The 19,575-nt window shown below is 39.9% G+C and overlaps 1 protein-coding gene across 1 annotated transcript; it reads left to right on the plus strand.

The window, feature by feature from the left end:
• Positions 1 to 8,321: 8,321 nt before the first annotated feature.
• LOC141007006 (transgelin-like) lies at positions 8,322 to 14,805 on the plus strand. Its single transcript, XM_073479325.1, has 5 exons — positions 8,322 to 8,530; positions 12,826 to 13,012; positions 13,106 to 13,277; positions 13,422 to 13,524; positions 13,637 to 14,805. Exons 2-5 carry the CDS (start codon positions 12,833 to 12,835, stop codon positions 13,788 to 13,790), a joined length of 609 nt encoding a protein of 202 aa, XP_073335426.1. The 5' UTR covers positions 8,322 to 8,530; positions 12,826 to 12,832; the 3' UTR covers positions 13,791 to 14,805.
• Positions 14,806 to 19,575: the final 4,770 nt, after the last annotated feature.

Consider the following 19,575-nt stretch of genomic DNA (forward strand, 5'->3'; position numbering starts at 1 on the left):
ATATAAAAAAACAACAGACATGCGTAACTCAAAAGTCTACCGACCCAAAAAATCACACAAACAACAATGTCATAGTTTGGGTATTTGGTTTGTTTTTTCCTGTTTTATATTGGTGGATTTATCCTCATGTGTCTTGTTGTAACTTTCCACCCCCTGTCTTTGTCCTTTCCCGGCCTTCTTCTGTGTACACCTGTGTTTCATTTGTTCATTAGCCCTTGTGTAACTTCGTCCGCCTTTTCCCCACTCTCTTGGTCAGTTCTTCTGTTGTGCTCCAGTGTCTCCTGTGTTTCTCATCTGTTCCCCTGGTCCAACCTTCTCCTCATGTTTTACCTGCGTTTGCTGCCTATGTCCTCGTGTTATCCTGGTTTTTGCTCTCAGATTACTCCTGCTTTGTCGACAGCATCTTGGATTTTGGATTTATGAACTACAGCTTCTCTTCATTTAAACTTGCTTTTTGTTTTCAACTGGCCTGTCTCTGCTGCTGCATTTGGGTCCTCACCTTTACTCAACCATAACACATGAAATCACGAACACTCGTCATGAGTGAGTATACGTTTTAAAAATGCATTATGAAACACATGACGTGTTTCAGCTCTGGCATGATACACAGTTACTGTGACATTTGTGGGTGTGACGCCTATTAAACAGACGCCACCACAGTGATTGACGACCGGCTGATGCAAGTCGCCATAACAACATCAACAACAAACAACGAATACAAGTCAGCAAAAATAACAGTTTGAAAGTATAAAGATTCCTGTCAACAAATAGGGGGCGGCATATTGCCAGAGTGACCGCTAACTGCTGCTAACTGTAGCTACTGTTAGCTGTTAGCTTAGTTCGCTGTGCAGCTAGCAGTTCATACAGCTGAACATTGTCTGTGATTACACGGCTAGCTCAGGAGCTTTGTGCCAGGACAGGCCAGGGCTAGCAGGATAGCATGCTAAGTTCAGTAGACATCTCTGCAACACAACACACAGATGTCATGATGTCAACTATTTCTTTACATTGTATCGATAATTTTAGTTATTTTTTTTTTTAAATTATGTTTTTCCTTTTTCTTTCTTTACATATTGAACCTATAAGTAATCTGAAGAAATATATATTTCTGGTCTTACAACATCCAAGATGTGTGGCTGGTTGATATGCGCACAATAAAATCTATACAATATAATATAACAATATAATATAATCTATACTACTATAATGAAAAAAACCTCTTTCAAATACAAATATTAACAAAAAAAGTGGTAAGAAAAATTACTTCCCCTCTAAGTATCACATGAACATGATACTCCTTCATTATCTGCCTGATGACTTCAAAAGGTTGATGAGGTAAGAAGTTATGAGTCATTGGCTGTAAATTATACTGTTAAACTGTATACCTGTAATGGAAAACTAGGTTTATGAATAGAATTCTACGACACTGCTTAAATCCTTCTCGTTGTCAATAGATACCCACCTCGATCTGAGCACGGATGTCTGCATTTATTTCATATCCCCTCTCCTGACGTTGTGATTTACAGTCAAAAAGGCGCAAGCAATTTAAACACCTTGTTTTAATAATATACCAGCACCACCCTACAGGCAGAGATAACATGGATTAACAAAATGAAGCTCCTGCTGCATCCGCTCTGAGACGCACACAGTGAGACTTCTGCTGAAGAGCTCCACAGAGGCGTTTACAAACACTTACTGTACCACACAAAGAGGGAAGATGATCATATTCTCGTTTTAGCGACTGCAATGCTGGATTAAAAATTCAAGGACAGAGCAGACCAATGTGGAGCTGCATGCAGTCAACTGAAATACCAGCCCAGTATCACTACAATTCATGAAATAGTCAAGAAATGTGATATTTTCCTTATTTTTTTTAGTGACTCTCGACTTTCAAATGGACTAAATTAAATTAAATTTCATGACTTTTTCCTGATTTTTTTTTATTAACATATAACCTGAAATCACAGTCCTTCCCAAATTTATACCAAAGTGAATTCTATAGACTAAATTTCGTCACTGTTTCATGAACTGAAAAGATCTTTTCGCCAACCCAAACCAAAGTGCTTTCGTTGCTTGGACCTAAACACAAACAGGACATAAACCCTTGATTCTGGCATCACAGTCTTTCACTTTGTAGATTCAATTTTGGGACTGTTGTACAAACTGTCGTGAAATGCACTCACTGTATGCCCTAAATTATGCTCCAATCAGACATGTGACTCCTGCCTCCTGTCATGTACACATCCAAAAAGACATGGTAGCCCAAGATGGACTGTTGGCTCACAATCTCTCCCTCTACACCCATCCCCCAATATGCACCTCTGCCTCTTGGATCAATACATAGAGGTCACATAAATTAAAGGGAAGTCTAATCTTATTTTGTAATCGCACCAGATCACATGTAGTTGGCTTCCATCAGCCAAGTAGCAGTAAAGCTGAGGATGCAGATGTTCTCGCTGCAGGTGTGACTGCTTCAAATCCGACATTTGACAAGAACCTGAGGTCACATTTCTGGAGGAGAGAGGGCACAATCCTCTGAGTTGAGCTAGAATGTAACCAAGACGTCACCTATTTACTGACTCACAAACACACACACACACACACACACACACACACACACACACACACACACACACACACACACACACACACACCATGTCCACCTTGAACATGTCCACAGCAGGGCAGAAGCTTTATTTTCTGCACAGCTGGTTTCCTTCTCATAGCATTACTAGATGGGGGAAGGTGCAGAGCAGAAGATTTATATGGACATTTAGGGGTCACAGTTGAGAGGCTGAGTGTCAGCAGTGAACTGTCTATTTAGTGATTAGGCTCACACTGCAACACAGCGCCTCCAAGAGGAACCAACTGCTCACTACAGCTCCCATTTAAGAAAACACGCCATGCAAATCCCTCTTGGTAATAATCAGATTGTCATCAAGCATGGCAAGAATGTTTCTTCTCTACATTAGGGATTATTTGTCGTACACTTATCTGTATAGTTGCCCCTGACACACACACTGAAAGTGGAAAGGAGGCTGTGAATAGATGAAGCATTTAAACAGATGTTCCCTGCTGTGCCTTACTGGTATTTTGTCCTAAAGGATCAGGCACAGCTGGACCACCTGTGGTCTTAATCCAGACTTCATCACACCTCCCACAGCTCACTACTGATGATCTGTGACTGTGTGCATGTAATATCAAGATAAAAAGATGATCCTGGTTCAAAACCTTGTCTGTTTATTAACACTGTACATGTGATCCTTTCTTTATCATTTGTCCTGATGGGAGCTTTTCCATCAGACAAGACAAGACTGCAGAAGGACATGTTATAAGCATGAAAGGTTCTGAATAAAGTAGAAAGGAAATTGAAGTCATAATAAGTCCCTTTCGCCTGACACACTACTCCCAGTTTCAAGGACCTACAGTGCAAAATCACATAAGCATCTAGTTTCAAGCTGGCATTTGGCCACAGGAGCCATTACAGAAATATGCAAACATAATCAGTCCCTCAGTCACATGTCAAATGAAAGCAAATGCATTAACAAAGGTTAAAAGGAGAAGCTGCATCCTCCACGTGGCTTGCTGCCAAAAATTCAAATTTAAGGATTTTATTGTCTTGATTATCATGAAGTTGGCAAAACTTCAACAAGAGTAAAAGTAGTAAAAAGTAAAACATATACATGTTTTTTCTAAAATGATATTAACATCATGGCATCTAAAGGACAAACTAGAATCCCTTTTTACATGCACCAAGAGGCTAGCCGACTTAATATACTAATTATCGTTGCTTCTGATGTTTAAAGAAATATTATCTACTACAGGGTCTAATCTTTAAAACAGAGAAAAATAAGATTATAATTTAACAGAGTTGATCTTTTTGTTCAGTTATAACACAAAAACAGAGCTAAATGCTAACATCAGTATGCTTAAATGCTAACCATGACAATTAAGCAGGTATGTTTACCATGGTAACCATCCTAATTCAGCATGTTAGTATGTCATTTGCTAACTAGAATGGCACTCAATGGAGCGCATACCTCCGCCAAGGCCCAACAGTCCCCTTTAATTCATTGAAGCCTAATGCAATATCAAACAAAACAGATTTTAGTGCGCTTGATCTGGACTATTATTTGGATCTGCCTCAAATTGTACTCACACATAGATACCAGCCATCTAAATACACCAGACTTTTTCAGCAAGTTCCGTGCATTATTCCCTGAGAAATGAATGAAAATGTCAAATAACACCCTGTCTTGCAATGCTAAAGAAAGTAAGAAAAAAGTATTGGATCTGTCCCTTTATCTGGATCCACAACAAAAGTTAATGGGTCTATTCTGGGCTGAGACCTGTCCTCCATTCAAGTTTCATGGGAATCTGTTCAGTAGTTTTTGTGTAATCCTGCTGACAATCCAACCAACCAGCAAACAATTGTTAATTAGTGCAAAACACAAAGTGCAGATGAGGCTGATGGATTAGTTGTGCAGAGAAATTAAAAATGTGATCTGACTATGGTGCTAGATGGAATTTAAGGGATCATCAAAGTTAATACAATTCATCTTTAGGCGGACATAAAGGGTACGTTGAATGGCAACCCATCCAGTAATTGTTTGGATATTTAAGTCTAGACCAAAGTGGTGGACTGTCTGTCTGACAGGCCATGTGTATTGTCCAGACAGTACCATCCCTAGAGCCATGCTGCTGACACGGCCATAAACACAAAGTGCTCCAGCCTCTATAAATGTGCTGTGCTGTGTCACACTAAAGTACACAATATTGAAATCTTGTTTTTTAAATTATTTATCCTTTTTTTTCTGTCTTTTTTTAAAACCAAAGACAGCCCACTCTACTCTCTAAAAGTCAGAAACCCCTGAGACAGAGTTTATGGAACATCAGATTATTGTTTTGGTTTTTGGACCCAAAATAGGTTTGTACTTCAATTATTCAGCTTTCAACCTCATTCAGTTGGAAAACAACAAAAACCTGCACCACTTTTCTCTGACATCCCCCTTGGTGCCGAGTAACTCTTCTCCATCTGTTAAGTTTTCTTTTTCTGTATAACAGCTTCACATTTTACACCCCGATGACATCTCAGTGTTTTGTCCACCAGGAAGCTCTTTTTCAATTAGCAGCTCTCAGCACGGTCATCAACACCCAGCAGTGTGCCCCTGAAAATAAAATGAAATCTGTTCAGTCTCAGGACGGGGTAGACTCTAACGGACAGTGAGTATAACACGTCTAATTGCCGTCCCCTTGAACAAAATCACACCGCTTGCTGAGTGTGAAAAGCAATGCTGCTTTTAGCTGTGTTACAATTAAACCACAGAAGAAGAAGCAGTGCGTGGACATCCCCTGCTATCTGCCCCCCTGAGCCACCAGATGTTGCTGTAGTGCAGCCTGTAGAGACTCATCGGGAAGCTGATCAGCATCTGGATTATAAAAAGCTGCAAAACAAGCTGTATTTCCTGCAAACTTAGCGTTTTGGACACACGAAGTTTAAATATGAGAAAAGGTTTGACTGATGTTCACCATCGAGTTCAGGACAGGTGAAACATCTGGCTCGAGTGAGAAAAAGGCAAAGGCAGAAAGAATGAGCTGTTAATGTTACTTCAGCTAAAGAAAAGTGGGAAGAAAAGTTGGGTGTGTTTCCCCCTCGCTCAGAGTTCAACCACATGTGGAATTTCTCATCTGTGTATTTTCACCATTAACATGTTTGCTGGATAATATTTCCCATGTCTCCCCCCCACGCACACAGCTATCTGCCATCTGGTTAAACATGAGCAGGCCTCCGAGTAACACCCCTCTCACTCTCCACCCCACAATGTCAACAAGTTCATGGGATATTCAACTGGACTGTTGCCAGTAGTGGAAGAGAAACTCAAATCCTTCACAAATAATAAAACCTTAGTGTGAAAATGCTCCATTACAAGTTAAAGCCCTGGATTCAAAACCTTACACAGCAGGAGTATAATAGTATGAAGAATGCATCCTTTCGGAGTATTGTATCTTTATCACTGTTATATTATTGAATTACAATTGTTTCTGCATTCATGTGCAGCAATTTAATGTGATGTTTTTTCTGAAGGAAATTTTAAAAAACCCAAATGGAGTTGCAGTGATGATCCTGTGTTAGCTCCATGTTGAAGAGGTTAATTGGATTAATTGTAAAAAAAACAAAAAAAAACATGATCCTATATGATTAGATTAAGAGTAGCAGGGGTCAGCTGTGTGATTATTTACAGGAATAATGGCTGTCAGATAGAAAAAGTGATAATAGTATCAGGATTAGAAAGTTTCAATCCAATCAAAGTGCATCCATTGTTGTTCATGATTGCTTCAATATTAAAATAGATAACAAATAATTATTTGATCGAAAGGACATTTTATTTAGATTATCATTTTTAAGCAATAATGTCGATATATTCTCTGGTCCCAGCTCCTAACTTTTAATTATTTGCCTGTTTTCTCAGCCTTCTATGAAAAATAACTTGAATTTCTGGGTTTTGGATTGTTGGTCAGAAAAAGAAAAAACAGTGTAAATACATGAACTTTTGATGAGCATTTAAAAAATATATATGTTCTGACATTTTATAAACTAAATGCTGCTGTCAAGAAAATAATCGATGCTTGAAACAATTTTTGATTGCAGTCCAAGATGAAAACTGATCCTGGAGTAGAGACCCAGATTTTTTTAGATTATTATTTAAAAGGGTCTGAAATATGGAAGATTTAAAAAATTCAAAATAAAACAAATCAAACCGAGAAAGAAAATGAAATACGATACAAATTTTTGTGTTATTTTTGTTTAATAATTTACTGTATGATAATTAAATTTAAAAAGATTCTCCATGTATAACTACAAAGAATGAAAAGTAGTTGGAGACTTCATCACGTGTTCCTCATCTCCTCCATTTTGTGCTGTTTTGAAGTTGACTGATTACACAGAATGTGATTTAATCAAAATTTAACAAAGCTCAAATGATGAATTGAAAAAGTGATGAGTGCTGATGGAATGTAGCCAAGTACATTTATTCAAGTACTGTACTTAAGTACAGTTTTGAGGTTTTTGCACTTTATTTGAGTAATTCCATTTTCTGCTACTTTATACTTCCACACCAGGACATTTTGCTACATTCATCGGACTACTTAAGTTACCAGTTGCTTTGTGGATTGTGTGCTGCATCAGATCCAAAGCAGCACATTTTTAAATTCATTTAAATGGTCAGCAATCGGATGACATAACACAGATTCCAATAATTTAAAAAAAGCTAAATATTGATTCTGATAATTGGCTAATTATCAGTCGACCTATAGTATACAGTATATACAAACAGATCAATATATGTATAATTTACTTTTACTTTTTGATGCCTAAGTACATTTATTGCTAGGAAATTACTTTTGATATTTAAGTACATTTAATATCAGGCACTCAAAGAATTTTACTCAAGTACTATACATATGGGTAACTTACACTTTTACAAAAGTAATATTCTAACAAGACATCTTTACTTTTACTCAAGTATGCCTTTTGGGTACTTTTTACAACACTAGTGACAGCTGAAGTACAGCTGGCATATGACTGCTCTGAAACTATCATGCAAGTGCAGCTTGTGAGCAGGAAAGAGGAAATATTCCCCTGCAACGAAACTACTCGCGGTTTTTGACAATCATTAACCCTGTAGGTGTCATGGTGGTTAAACATCAGACTCATAAATGACACAAAACATGGCTGGCGTGAACGTCCCCCTGCACTTCTTAACACCTACAGCACATATTGATAACTAATGGGCTCAGTCAGTGCCTTCACTCGCTGCCAAATCCTCACATTGTTATCGCATGTGATGTCATCGTTATGTTTCAAATCCCCTCCAGGTCCTGACTTGTCCCTCTTCTCCCTGTTTATTGTGTGTTGATATGAAACTCGACAGAGAGGAGGGGATTTACATTCCACAGCTGCCTGCTGTCTGTTTCACTTTCAGACACAAACATTGTTGAATTAAGGCAATAAATAATCTCCTACATGTGCTCCACTGCTCTCTAATTACTGTAACTCCCTTCCTGTGCTCCCTCAGACTGCGCTGTTCTCCAGGATTTTATCATCCCTCCCTCCTAATCCTGTCTCGTTCTTTTGTGGTTGAGGCAGAAATCTGGAGAATTCTTTTCAGTGACCACACCAAGCTCTCCAGTCACATGCCTCTCTCTTTCCTTCCCGTCCTTCTCCTAAATAAGGAATTACAATTTGAGTGGGGAAAAAGAGAAAGAGCAAAGGGGCGGGTCATAGAGTGAAATAAGAGGACCTGAAGGCGTATCTCTCTCTCACTCTCCCTCCCTATCTCTCTCTCTCTCTCCCTATTTTCTGTTGAATGTGGTGAAGTCATATATTTCAGACAAGGGGTGTTTGCTGTATTTATGTTGGCAGTCTTGTACGGTGCACTCTGCGCTGTGTTGTAAGATAGAAGAAGAGCGGGAACACAGCAGCAGCAAGAGCCCAAACCTACCTGTATTCACCTGAAGGCTACCACACAAAGTAAGTGAACACTCCTGCTCTTGTTTTCTCCTCATTCATCAATCTCAGTTTTCTGGTTGCTCACTGGCAGTCAAAAGATTTCTTTGTTGGCTCGGCAGGAAACATGAAAAAAGAAGTGTAATGTATCACACACCCCACCCTCGCTCTCTGTCTCCTTCGCTCTCGCTCATGTTTGACACAGACTGAACGCTGGGTTAATGTTTAGTGCCTTCTGTGTGGATCAGATGTCTTCTGACTGAGCCACTACTCTGTATATTCTTGTGTTGTGAAATCCTGTTTCTTATCTACCTCTGTTCTCAGCACTCCTCTCAATAGGCCTCACAGCTTCAGGGAGGGATACTAGGCTCAGCCTCTGTGAAATCTCTCATCAACATGTGGCCATTACGGTCTAATACTATGTCATTTTCCGGTCTGAACAGCAGCCTGCTGTTTCAAGATATGGCAGCAGAAGTCATGCGTGTGTGTGTGTGTGTCCCATTTATAAACCATGCTAAAGTTTTATGTGCATGTAAGCACTTTTGACTATAAGATAACTAAAGACAGGGACTTCAGGTGGTGTCACTATCTTCAGTGATAAGGGTGGAACACAGGATGCTGGATTAACAGTCTGGATCAACAGCAGTTTGAGGAACACTGTAAGAAATAATCACGTGAACTAGTTTAACCGTTAGATCCATCGCAAAGGTTTCAGAATGACCTTTCAGCCGTTTGCTGCTCAAAATGAATCAGAAGTCAAACTATGAGTAAGGATGGTATTGAATTGACTCAGGAAGTAACCACTGACGCAAGAATGAACCGGATGACAGTGAGTTACTATGATACATAAGTTGAAGAATTTGGGCGGGGGGGTTGAGGATGACGACGATAACGGCAACTACTGGAGTTGCATCTGAGTAAGACACTTAACCCTCAAATGGGACGTACCGGAGCCGATCAGTGGGCGAACATAGAAGATGTGAGGAGTGTTTGCTCAGAATGGCAGTCAGGTATTATAAAAGTGCGTGTAGAGGTAGAGGATTGAAGGAGACACATTATGCTCATTTTGGGTGTCTAGTAGAAAAGGTTTATACGCTTTAGTCCTCAGAAAACGCAAGAATCTACATAAGACACTGAAGAGAGGGGAAAAAATTAAAACACATAATAGGTCTCCTTTAATGGAAAAGCTCATGTATGCTCAGAAATAATAATTGAATGAGAAAATAATACAGTTAAGTCATTACACAGTGGGTTTTCCACTTTATTTTAGTTTGAATGATATTAGTAAAAATAAAAGATTACAATGTGGTTTTTACTGCACCTGAAGCAGTTCATAATAAAGTTAAAAAACCCATAAATATAACAAAATATAGTTATTATACAGTAAGTTTGAGTGATGAGTACATAACAACGGTCACATTATGTTGAACAGTGAAGTACACAGAGCAAAGGTTCATTCATAAAAGCTGCACATTTAGACACATCCAGGTGGTGTTTATGACTCGTTTTCAAATATATTGATTTTAAATGAAAAACTGTGAAACACGTATGAGTAATGCATCAACCAATTTATGATACCCATACTTAGATCCCATATTTAGCAATCACCGTGGTTACCTCACATCTGTTTATCGACATCTTGGTTCTTGTGGGGGGTTGGTTTGTGTGACTCTATGATTACAGGATGTTCCCAGTAAACACCAGGTTGCACCCAGATAATTTCTAAAGTGCACACATCTACATAATCCAGAAAACACACACTCAAACACCTGCGCACAAACACCCCGCCCGGATGCACATTATGCTACTATACAGTCGTGTTGACTGTAAAATCCTACAAACGGAGATGTGCTTGAAATGTGCAGTGCAGGGAGGCATGACATAATCTTGTGACATCAAATCAGTGGTGTGTAATCAGAGATCAAAGTGCAGAAGGTTCATCTGAAAGAGTAGCTTTCTTTGACTTCATCATGCCTACATGCAGAGATAAGTCCTGATGTTCGCAGCAGCTGGATGCTCTCTGGGCGTGCAGGGACACCACAGATGGAACTCGTGCGATTGAGAAAGAGAGTGCTCAAGAGTTCGGATGTTTAGTTATTTACTTCACCCTTGTTGCTGGTTTTGGAATAACTCAGCGGACAGGGAGATGCTTCTCTATAACCACTGTGACCTCAGACAATGAACAGAGACACAAGTGTGATCTATGGCTGCTGCGGAGCTGTTAGACACAACGATGATTTGTCAAACTATCAACACATATTGTGTAAGACTGACAAGCCTCTGTTTTGCAAGAGATGTAGTAGGTGTGCCTTTTTTTCCTCTCGAAGGACAAATGTGCTTCATGCTGTCTATTAAATCCAGCTTGCCTGCGAATATAAAACACAGATTCTTGCACAAATGTAATCCTTTGTGGTATCGCCAGCCTTTTTGAAATGCAGCAGGAGCAGCATTTGTGTGTGCATACTTGGGCAGGAGGTGGAGAAAAGTAAGAGCAGGAGATTTTTCCTATCAGCTATAAACATCTCCATATGTTATCTGCTTCCCTGGAAATTCAGTCATGTCAGACTGCGTTGTGTAACTCAGTAATTCGGATCTGTAAAAGCAATAACTACAGCATGTTATCACGCACCGCTCATACTTTCATGATTTCACAAGTTTTTTTTTCTTTTTTCTTTTACTTAAAGGCCGTTCCCATGGTGAGCAGTAGTGTGTTGTTTTGTTTAGAGTCTGTATATACATAGTTACCTTTGTCAGTGGAGGGAGGAAGGAAGTGACAGCTGAACGAGCAAACAGGATGCAGGGAGTGGGGCGGTCCTGCTGAAGCTGACAGGAAGCTCGTACTGCATTAATAAGTCACACAGGCCGACCATAATTGCTTACAGAGAACAGCAGGGTTGTAATTGTTGAAGACATTTAACTTTTTTAACGTCGGTTTTAACCTTGTTAATCAATGCAGCTGACGTGGTCTGGATAACAGAAATACAATGCTTCAGTCTGTCAGTGTTCAACACACAAGTTGGTAGTTAAAACATGTGCACATCTTTCCATTATGGTTAATAAAGAAGATGAGGAATCCCCCTATAATTAAATGTGCTCTGCTCTATTATAGAAAAACAGACAAACATTTATACACATCATCTAATTGGAGCCTGAAAGGGAGAGTTCAGAAGATTAAATACCACTTCCATATTTGTCTGTTGAATATAAGGCTACAGGCAGCAGCCACTTAGCTTAGCTTAGCATAGCATAAAGATTGGAAACGGGGGAAACAGCTAGCCTGGTTCTGTCTAAAGCTAACAAAAACACATACCAACACTTCTCAATCAATCACATGTGATATCTCAAGTGTAAAAATGACATCTCACAGTTTTTTATGTGCCGTGCTATTCTTTGGTGGGGAGCAGTGACTTCTTGGAGTTGAACCGTTGTTTTTACACTTTGGGTTTTTTACAGTGCTTAAACGAACAAGACTTAATGTGTTCATTCGTAAGCTTTGGAGGTGCTGGTTAGCAAACCTTGTTACCTTCAGATAAAGACAGGGAAGCTGTCGCCCCCTTTTTCCAGTCTGTATGCTAAGCTAGGCTAACAAGCTCCTGGCTGTAGCTTTACATCAATCTTCTCATCTAACTCTCCAACAGAAAGCCAAATATTGTATTCCTCAAGGGTTGCAAACTAACAATTATTTCTTATTGTTGATTAATCTGCTGATTTTTTTCCCACAATAAATCAATCTTTTGGTCTATAAAATGCCAAAAAAATGCGATAAATGCTCAACATAACTTCTCAGAACCCAAAGCCATGTCTTTAAATAGCTTCTTTTGTCCAACCTACAGCAAATGCCAACAATTTTTTGACATATTTGCTTGAAAATTGACTGAAATGACTAATCAACTGTCCAAATAGCTGATGATTAATTTTCTTTCGCTCAACTTATTGTCGCAGCTTCATATAAATGTCAAACTATTTCTTTAACCATCAGCACTAGATGCCTGATTTCAACACGTACCCTGACTTGGCTTAAACCAACTCTTACTTTAACCAAAGTCATCCAATGAACATGTGAGCACCAGCCATAATGTGGTCGCTCATTCGGAAACCTAAAGGTTCTCATAAAAAAACAGAACTCACAATAGAAACATTCCCGCACACATGAGGAAGAGAGCAACTAAAATCCTATTTGTTCTGATTGCAGGCCAGGTCTGAGGGTGAATGTTGTTACATCTGTTTAATATCCATATTGAAAAGGACACGATACGATGCCAAGGAGTAAAGTTTGCTCAGCTACCTGCGTATCTAACACCAACTTTCCCTCCCAACAGGATCAACATGGCAAACAGAGGTCCCTCCTATGGTCTGACCCGAGAGGTGCAGAACAAGATTGATAAGAAATACGACCCGGAACTGGAGGAAAGGCTGGTGCAGTGGATCATCGCCCAGTGTGGGCCTGGAGTTGGCGAGCCTGAGCCAGGCAAGACTGGCATCCAAGTCTGGCTCAAGGACGGATGTGTGAGTGTTGGCCCTGCATACGTAAATACAAAAGTGAAATTCACATTATGTAGATTAGAACTAGAGGGACCTGCCTTTTCTCTGTGTGTGTAGGTGCTTTCTGAGCTCATCAACAGCCTTTCTGGACCCAACAAGCCGATCAAGAACGTCAAGAAGTCCAGCATGGCCTTCAAGCAGATGGAACAAATATCTCTGTTCCTGCAAGCTGCAGAAAAATATGGAATCACCAAAACTGATATGTTTCAGACTGTGGACCTCTTTGAAAGTAAGACAACAAGCAGAACTCATAACAACAGTATTTTGCAGTATAAGTAAGGGGAGTGAAGCTGTATTCAGTGGTGAAGAGCACAGATCTGGTCCTTATGTTTGGTGTGAGCTCCATTCATGTGAGATTGTTGCATGTCTACAGGCAAGGACCTGGCTGCTGTCCAGAGGACCCTGATGGCTCTGGGCAGTTTGGCTGTAACAAAGGGTGATGGGTGCTACAAAGGAGACCCCAACTGGTTCCACAAGTAAGTGTGACTTGGTCTCTCTGTGGAAAGTTGCTCAAACAAAGGAGGTTTCATTTCAGTGCTGAGGAATGACACTGTGGACTGAGAGATCTGTGTGTTTGTGTGTGTGCAGGAAGGCCCAAGAGAACAGAAGAGACTTCTCAGACGAACAGCTGAACGAAGGCAAAAATATCATCGGCCTGCAAATGGGCACAAATGCAGGAGCATCTCAGGCTGGAATGACGGGCTACGGACGACCCAGGCAGATCATCAACAACAACCCCTGAACGAACCCCGCGGAGACGCTCCTTCCTCTGTCCTCTCAAAGGCTGACGAGGACTGAGAAACTCTGACTCTTACCTTTACCATGAGGAGGAATGTAACCTGACTTTTTTCAAGGCTAAACTGGACCAAAACGGGACCAACAGGAAAATGTGCACATATACAGTACAAGACACACACCTTTAACAGTACGAGTAAACAATTAGACAAACAGAGTAAATTGTAAAATATATTTTTTCTTTAAGAATCATTTCAGTTGTTTTGCATGTTTTAACCTGCTAACAAAAAAATCCAATGTGCCTCACATTACCTTTCAGACATCCACAGGTTTCACTTCTTTTCAGTTCACTATAAAAAACAAACAAAACAACTTGCAGAGACTTGTTACTTGCTCAAGAGCAGTAATCCATCACATTCAGTGTTTATGAATTGTGAATGATACATTCAAGGAGACTGTGATTTCTGACATTTGAGTATTTTTAATGGATGAAACAACAAAATTAATTTTCAGACCTTGATTGCTTTTTTTAATCTGCAGCATTGCTCTCCTGACAACATAGTTACCAATTCTTGAGTGTCAGCATGTCCTTGAATGCACCTCCAAGCAGAACTGCACAGCTACCATACAACTTTTCCCCCAAAACAATAATTGATAAAGACAAACTCGATTGTTATATGTGATGAATAGCTGATCTCAAGCAAGTCTGAGTCTCATTTATTGTGTACTGGAAATAATTGAAATGTGGCAACATGGTGAGCACAGATTTTGTTAATAGGCTACATCAAGCAAAACCACCTTATCAAGTACCAGTTTATAAAGTTTAGTGCCTGGTTTTAAACAGTTTGAAGAAAAACTATGAAAATAAAGTCATGTGTGTTTTACCTGCTCCATTGCACAATTGGTTAGATGCTCTCGTTTTACTCATTTCTAATCAATATGTTGAACCTTCTTTTCAGAGTTTAATACAACGTTTATAATAACAATGATTTTGAAATAAAGTTCGCTTCACCTGGAAAGAAGCCTCTTGTGTGATGAATAGATTAACTGAGATAGTAGCAGACTTTGTCCACATCTACTGATAATGCTATTGATCGCACAATGTGCTAAAATCACTGTGCTGTATGATTCTTTACAGCCTGGTGGCACCTGGTAAACAGAACAAGAGATTATCTCATGTACATAGCAACCCTCAACAAACATGTTTGAGTTTCTGCAGGTAACTATAGCACATCACATAGCTATGTTTGTTTTAAACTTGAGCTGTGCTCCACACAGAGATAAGCAGATGTAGTAAAGTCTGCAAAAAAAAAAAAAAAAGAAAAAAGTAGGCAATCTGCCCAAAGGTGGGAGGAGAGAAAATGATGGGAGGGATTGATGATGGGTGGGGATAAAGTCTGGATTTTTCCTGGCCAGGCTCTTGCCTGGTTGGATGGAACGAGAGAAACAAGGGGGATTCAGAGGAGGCCTATCACTATCTCCTGCCAAGGTTTTGTTTATGCTGTTTTCGCTTGAGTACCGACTAAGCTGTTCAGCATGAACTGACTCAGGAAAAGGCAGGAGATGGTGAATAAAAGCAGGAAGGAGGAGGATGCAGAAGAACAACGTTAGGTCTGGTGAGAGAAAGAGATTATAAGAAACAACAGGAAGTACTTTTTTAGAACAAAAATGAAGAAAAAATGTCCAGATGGAGTCAAACAGGGGAGATTACGGTGGCTGGGGTCAGATGGAGTGTAGGTCAAGACAGAACAGGAGTTAAGAAATCAGAGAGAATTTCCAAATAAGGAAAGTTCATCGCAGAGGGAGGTCAAACAAAAGACATCCTTTTCCCCTTCCTTTTTGATATTTTAACAGGAAACTGTGTGTATAAGTTTTGACACAGGGGGGTTGCAAATTCTTGTGAAACAAGTTTGGATTTAAGTGGAAATGACACAGTAAATAAGTCTGTCCACATGGTGGTATATTCGTTTTTTATTCTTTCATTTTTACAATTTTCAAAATAAAAGCATTAGAAAACTGCTCCTCAGAAATTCTCGAGTCATATTTATATTAAATAGCTAATCAAGACAGTGTTACAGCACCACACTTCCTCTTTATAATGCCCTCAGTATTAAAAGTGTTGATGGAGTTGCAGCACTTGAGTCTCTGCGGGACAGCGGCTGTGATCTCTGCTGTAGTTTAGATGATGATAATTACCAAACGTGTTTATTATTTCAACACTCATATTTATTTCAACACTAGCATGCATAAGTGAGCTCTTTGAGTCTCACACTACTTGACACATCTGCCTGAGTTTATCTCAAGCGACCATTACCATGAAGTGCCAGCTTCTGTGTCCCTGCATGACATTTTTACCCTGGTTCCCCTCTATGGTATCCACAGCAAACATCACTACCAAACAGAGCAGAATCATCTCTAAATTATTTATAGTTCTGTTTTTTTAATTTTTTATTTGTGTTTGAGGATAGTGTTACCATGTGAACAAACTACAGAAATGTGTTACACTGTTGTTTCATCACCTTTCAGGAAATGAGAACAGCTGCATGACTTTTACTTTATCATCTGAAGACTAACTGAGTTTACAACTAGTCAAGTGCAGCTTCTTAGTGTTTCGTTTAGGAAGCGGTAACTCATTATTAGTTAAAGGTCATGTGTGCAGGATTTAGTGGCATCTACCGGTCGGTGTGAGGTTGCAGATTGCAGCCGGCTGAGTAAAAATGCTAACAGACCTCTCTAAAGCTATTGGGTTTCTCCGTTTTGGGCGACTGTAGAAGAAAGAAGAAGACGACTAAGAAGAAGAAGAAGAAGAAAACTACAATTCCCATCTTTTTACATGCGCAAGGCATTTACGCCATAAAGCGCTGCAGTGGAGCTGCTCAGTGGAGCACTATGGAGGTGTTCTTTGACTTTGAGGAATGAGGGTGTGTAACTATGTAAATATGAAGTAAGGGTTGAGGTTTGGTGTTCAGGTACAACTGATAACTCATATCTCACCTCTGACCTGCCAGTACAGAAGGCAGCTGAAATTAATGAGACTGAACAACACATTTGTCACATTTGACACCAAACAAGCTAAAACAAACACATCACTCTGTGCTCTTTTTTTTTTAATCCTTATCTCACTGTCACAAGATCTTTTTAACATTTCTACACCTAATTTTTCGCAGAGCAGTGGCGCCCGACCTTTTTGACAGCGGAGCCATTTTTTTTTTTTTTTCTCATTCCATCAGGGTTTTAAAGAAAGTGTGGAAACACCAACACGCCACTGGCCTCACCGCAGTGGAATGCACATTGCTGCCATACACGGGCATAACAGGGGCGACGATTAGCCTCGAGGTTAAAGAGGTGGCCTTCTGACTTGAGAGATACCAGTTTGAATCCTCAGACTGTCTGTGAAAATGTGAATAGGGAAGCTGATGTAACACTTGATCCTTCTTCACCAGCTACCACTGTGCTGTTGAGCAAGGTCAGGGGGTTCAATGGCTCCTAGAGGGCGAACTGAACTCTTAAAAGTCATTTAAAAGCAAAGAAAAGGGAACTATATAACTCTGTAAGTTCTCAAAATTAGCTTTCAGTTGTGTCTCAAGAGGAAGGATGCAATTTTGTACACTGAAGACAGATTCAGGAGAAGTACAGTTTGTGCCGATGTATTCACCATAACAGACGCATAGTAGTAGTTTTATGTAGTTTATGGTCCAAATTTCAACCAGTCAGGCTGAAGTTAAGTAGACTGGTCCCGACCTCAAGATTGGAGTAAATAAAATGGGCTTTTTAGTCTGATTATCAGGCAAGAACTAATGCTACAGTTAGTTAAAGTCGGTAAGGTAGGACACCGATTAAGGCATCTGAGTGACGTAGTGGAAAAAGCGGTCGCCAGCTACTGCCGTGACTTGGCTTCAAACTCTGCCAGCAGTGCTTCTGGCTTAAAACACAACACGTGGGACTGTCCTCCGAAGGCCTGGAGCTGACATGTACACTGCTGTGACTAGGCACGCATTCTCTGATGGCGAAATGTATGTCACGCAGAACCGAACGGACCCTCGTACGTTCGAGGATGCGTAAAATATATCATCTTCAGAAAAATGTCAGAATCAGAATCTGTGCAGCCCCAAAAGGACATATGTTTAAATTCAAGTGGCAAAGCCCTCTAGTGTCCATAGTAATTATGACAGGAGCAAAGGAGGAAGTCAGGTGACCAGAGTCGATAGTCAACAAACAGCCCGGTCTCCAGGATATAATGTTAGCAGTTAACATTTCTGCATTCCAAGGTTGAAATTTGTAGCAAACATGTCTTATCACGTTCACATTATATGACTATTAGCTTTCACATCTTTAGGTGGAGGGGACGGTGGTGGCATTATAATAGCCAACAGGGCTGCCAAACAACCAAATGTCATTCAAGTCACACCACTGGATATTTCCATCCATTTTTGTGGCAAAGAAAATTTTTGTCCAGGAGACCTGGGGATATTTGGAGCTAGTTTTGTCGCCACAAAACCGACTATTTTTTCCACAGGAAGTCGGACCATCTCCATCCCTGACCATGACGACAAAAACAGCTAACGTTGTTTTTCTAACCCTAACCAAGTAGTTTTTGTGCCTAAACCTAAACAGAGCATGAGCACAGTGTTACGACAAGAGAGAAAGAAAAAATTCCACCTAATCAACGTTGCAACAGAAACATTCCATTAGAAATTATCTGTGGTTTTGCTGAAATGTCAAACATTTATTCTGGCGATTGGTAGCAATGATAGGTTAGACTTGAACATGGGGTATGTTTTCTGTTTTTGACAGACAATCAACTGTGGGGTTTTTATTACTGTAAGCATGATGAGAAAACTCCCCTCACCGTACCAAAGTAGTAACTTGATTCCAAATCACAATCTTTCCTTAAACCTAGCCAAGTCATTTTTGTGCCTAAACTTAACCAGACATTAAAAACAGATTTATAATTTGCTGCAAATGGATTTTAAGTGGTAAATGTTAGTTGGTGGGAAGCAAGTCATGGGGGAGTTTTGTTTTTCATCTCTGAGATCAAGAATATACTCGAATTCAATCTGTTTAGCCAACATGGAAGAAAAGCACTCTGAAAGCTGGATGTGTAACTTCATGACAACTATCCATACATAACTCAATCAGTTGATGAGGATTATGTGAGACTGATCAAAGGCTTCAAAACAGCTTATAATGGATTCATCTTGGTTCCTTGCAGTACACATGATACGAGCACCAAATCGATTTGAACAAAGGTTACCACAATGTTCTTTAAAGTGATTTACACCTTTTCCCTAGAGCAGATCAATTACACTATCACGAACAGTGTTTGTAGGTTTGAACGCCACACAACTCACGTAAATCTCTGTATCATTTTGACAACACTAATCTCGTCTTACAATAGAGTAGTAGATGAGAAGGGAAACCAATTTTAATTTGCTTTGTAGGCGTGTATGGTTTGAATGAAATGTCAGGAAGAGATGCCAGGCCTGCGGCTATGAGTGACACCCTCCTTTTCGAAAGTCACAATGCTTGTAAATAAATCTTGAAATGAGAGGCGAGGACAAGTGAGAGGAGTTGTGGAATGTGAGAAAAACAGATAAGAGGTTTGCGGTGAAAATAAGCCTGGTTAAGACACAGCGATTGGTTGTAGACCTAGAAAAAGCCAAAGGGCAGCTTCTCCTACCGAGTACTTGCGCTGAACTACATTTAAACGCCAATAACTCAGGCATTAATTGACAGCAAGAGCAGTTTTAGGCTGCTTTGTTTTGTATGCAGCAGGGTGATGTCAGTCCAAG

This window comes from Pagrus major, chromosome 13 (assembly GCF_040436345.1).
Source record: "Pagrus major chromosome 13, Pma_NU_1.0".
Taxonomy (NCBI): domain Eukaryota; kingdom Metazoa; phylum Chordata; class Actinopteri; order Spariformes; family Sparidae; genus Pagrus; species Pagrus major.

Coding starts and splice junctions, on each gene's coding strand:
- LOC141007006 (XM_073479325.1), top strand. CDS start 12,833: ATGGCAAACAGAGGTCCCTCCTATGGTCTGACCCGAGAGGTGCAGAAC. Junction 13,013..13,105: donor TCTGGCTCAAGGACGGATGT/GTGAGTGTTGGC, acceptor CTGTGTGTGTAG/GTGCTTTCTGAGCTCATCAA. Junction 13,278..13,421: donor GACTGTGGACCTCTTTGAAA/GTAAGACAACAA, acceptor GCATGTCTACAG/GCAAGGACCTGGCTGCTGTC.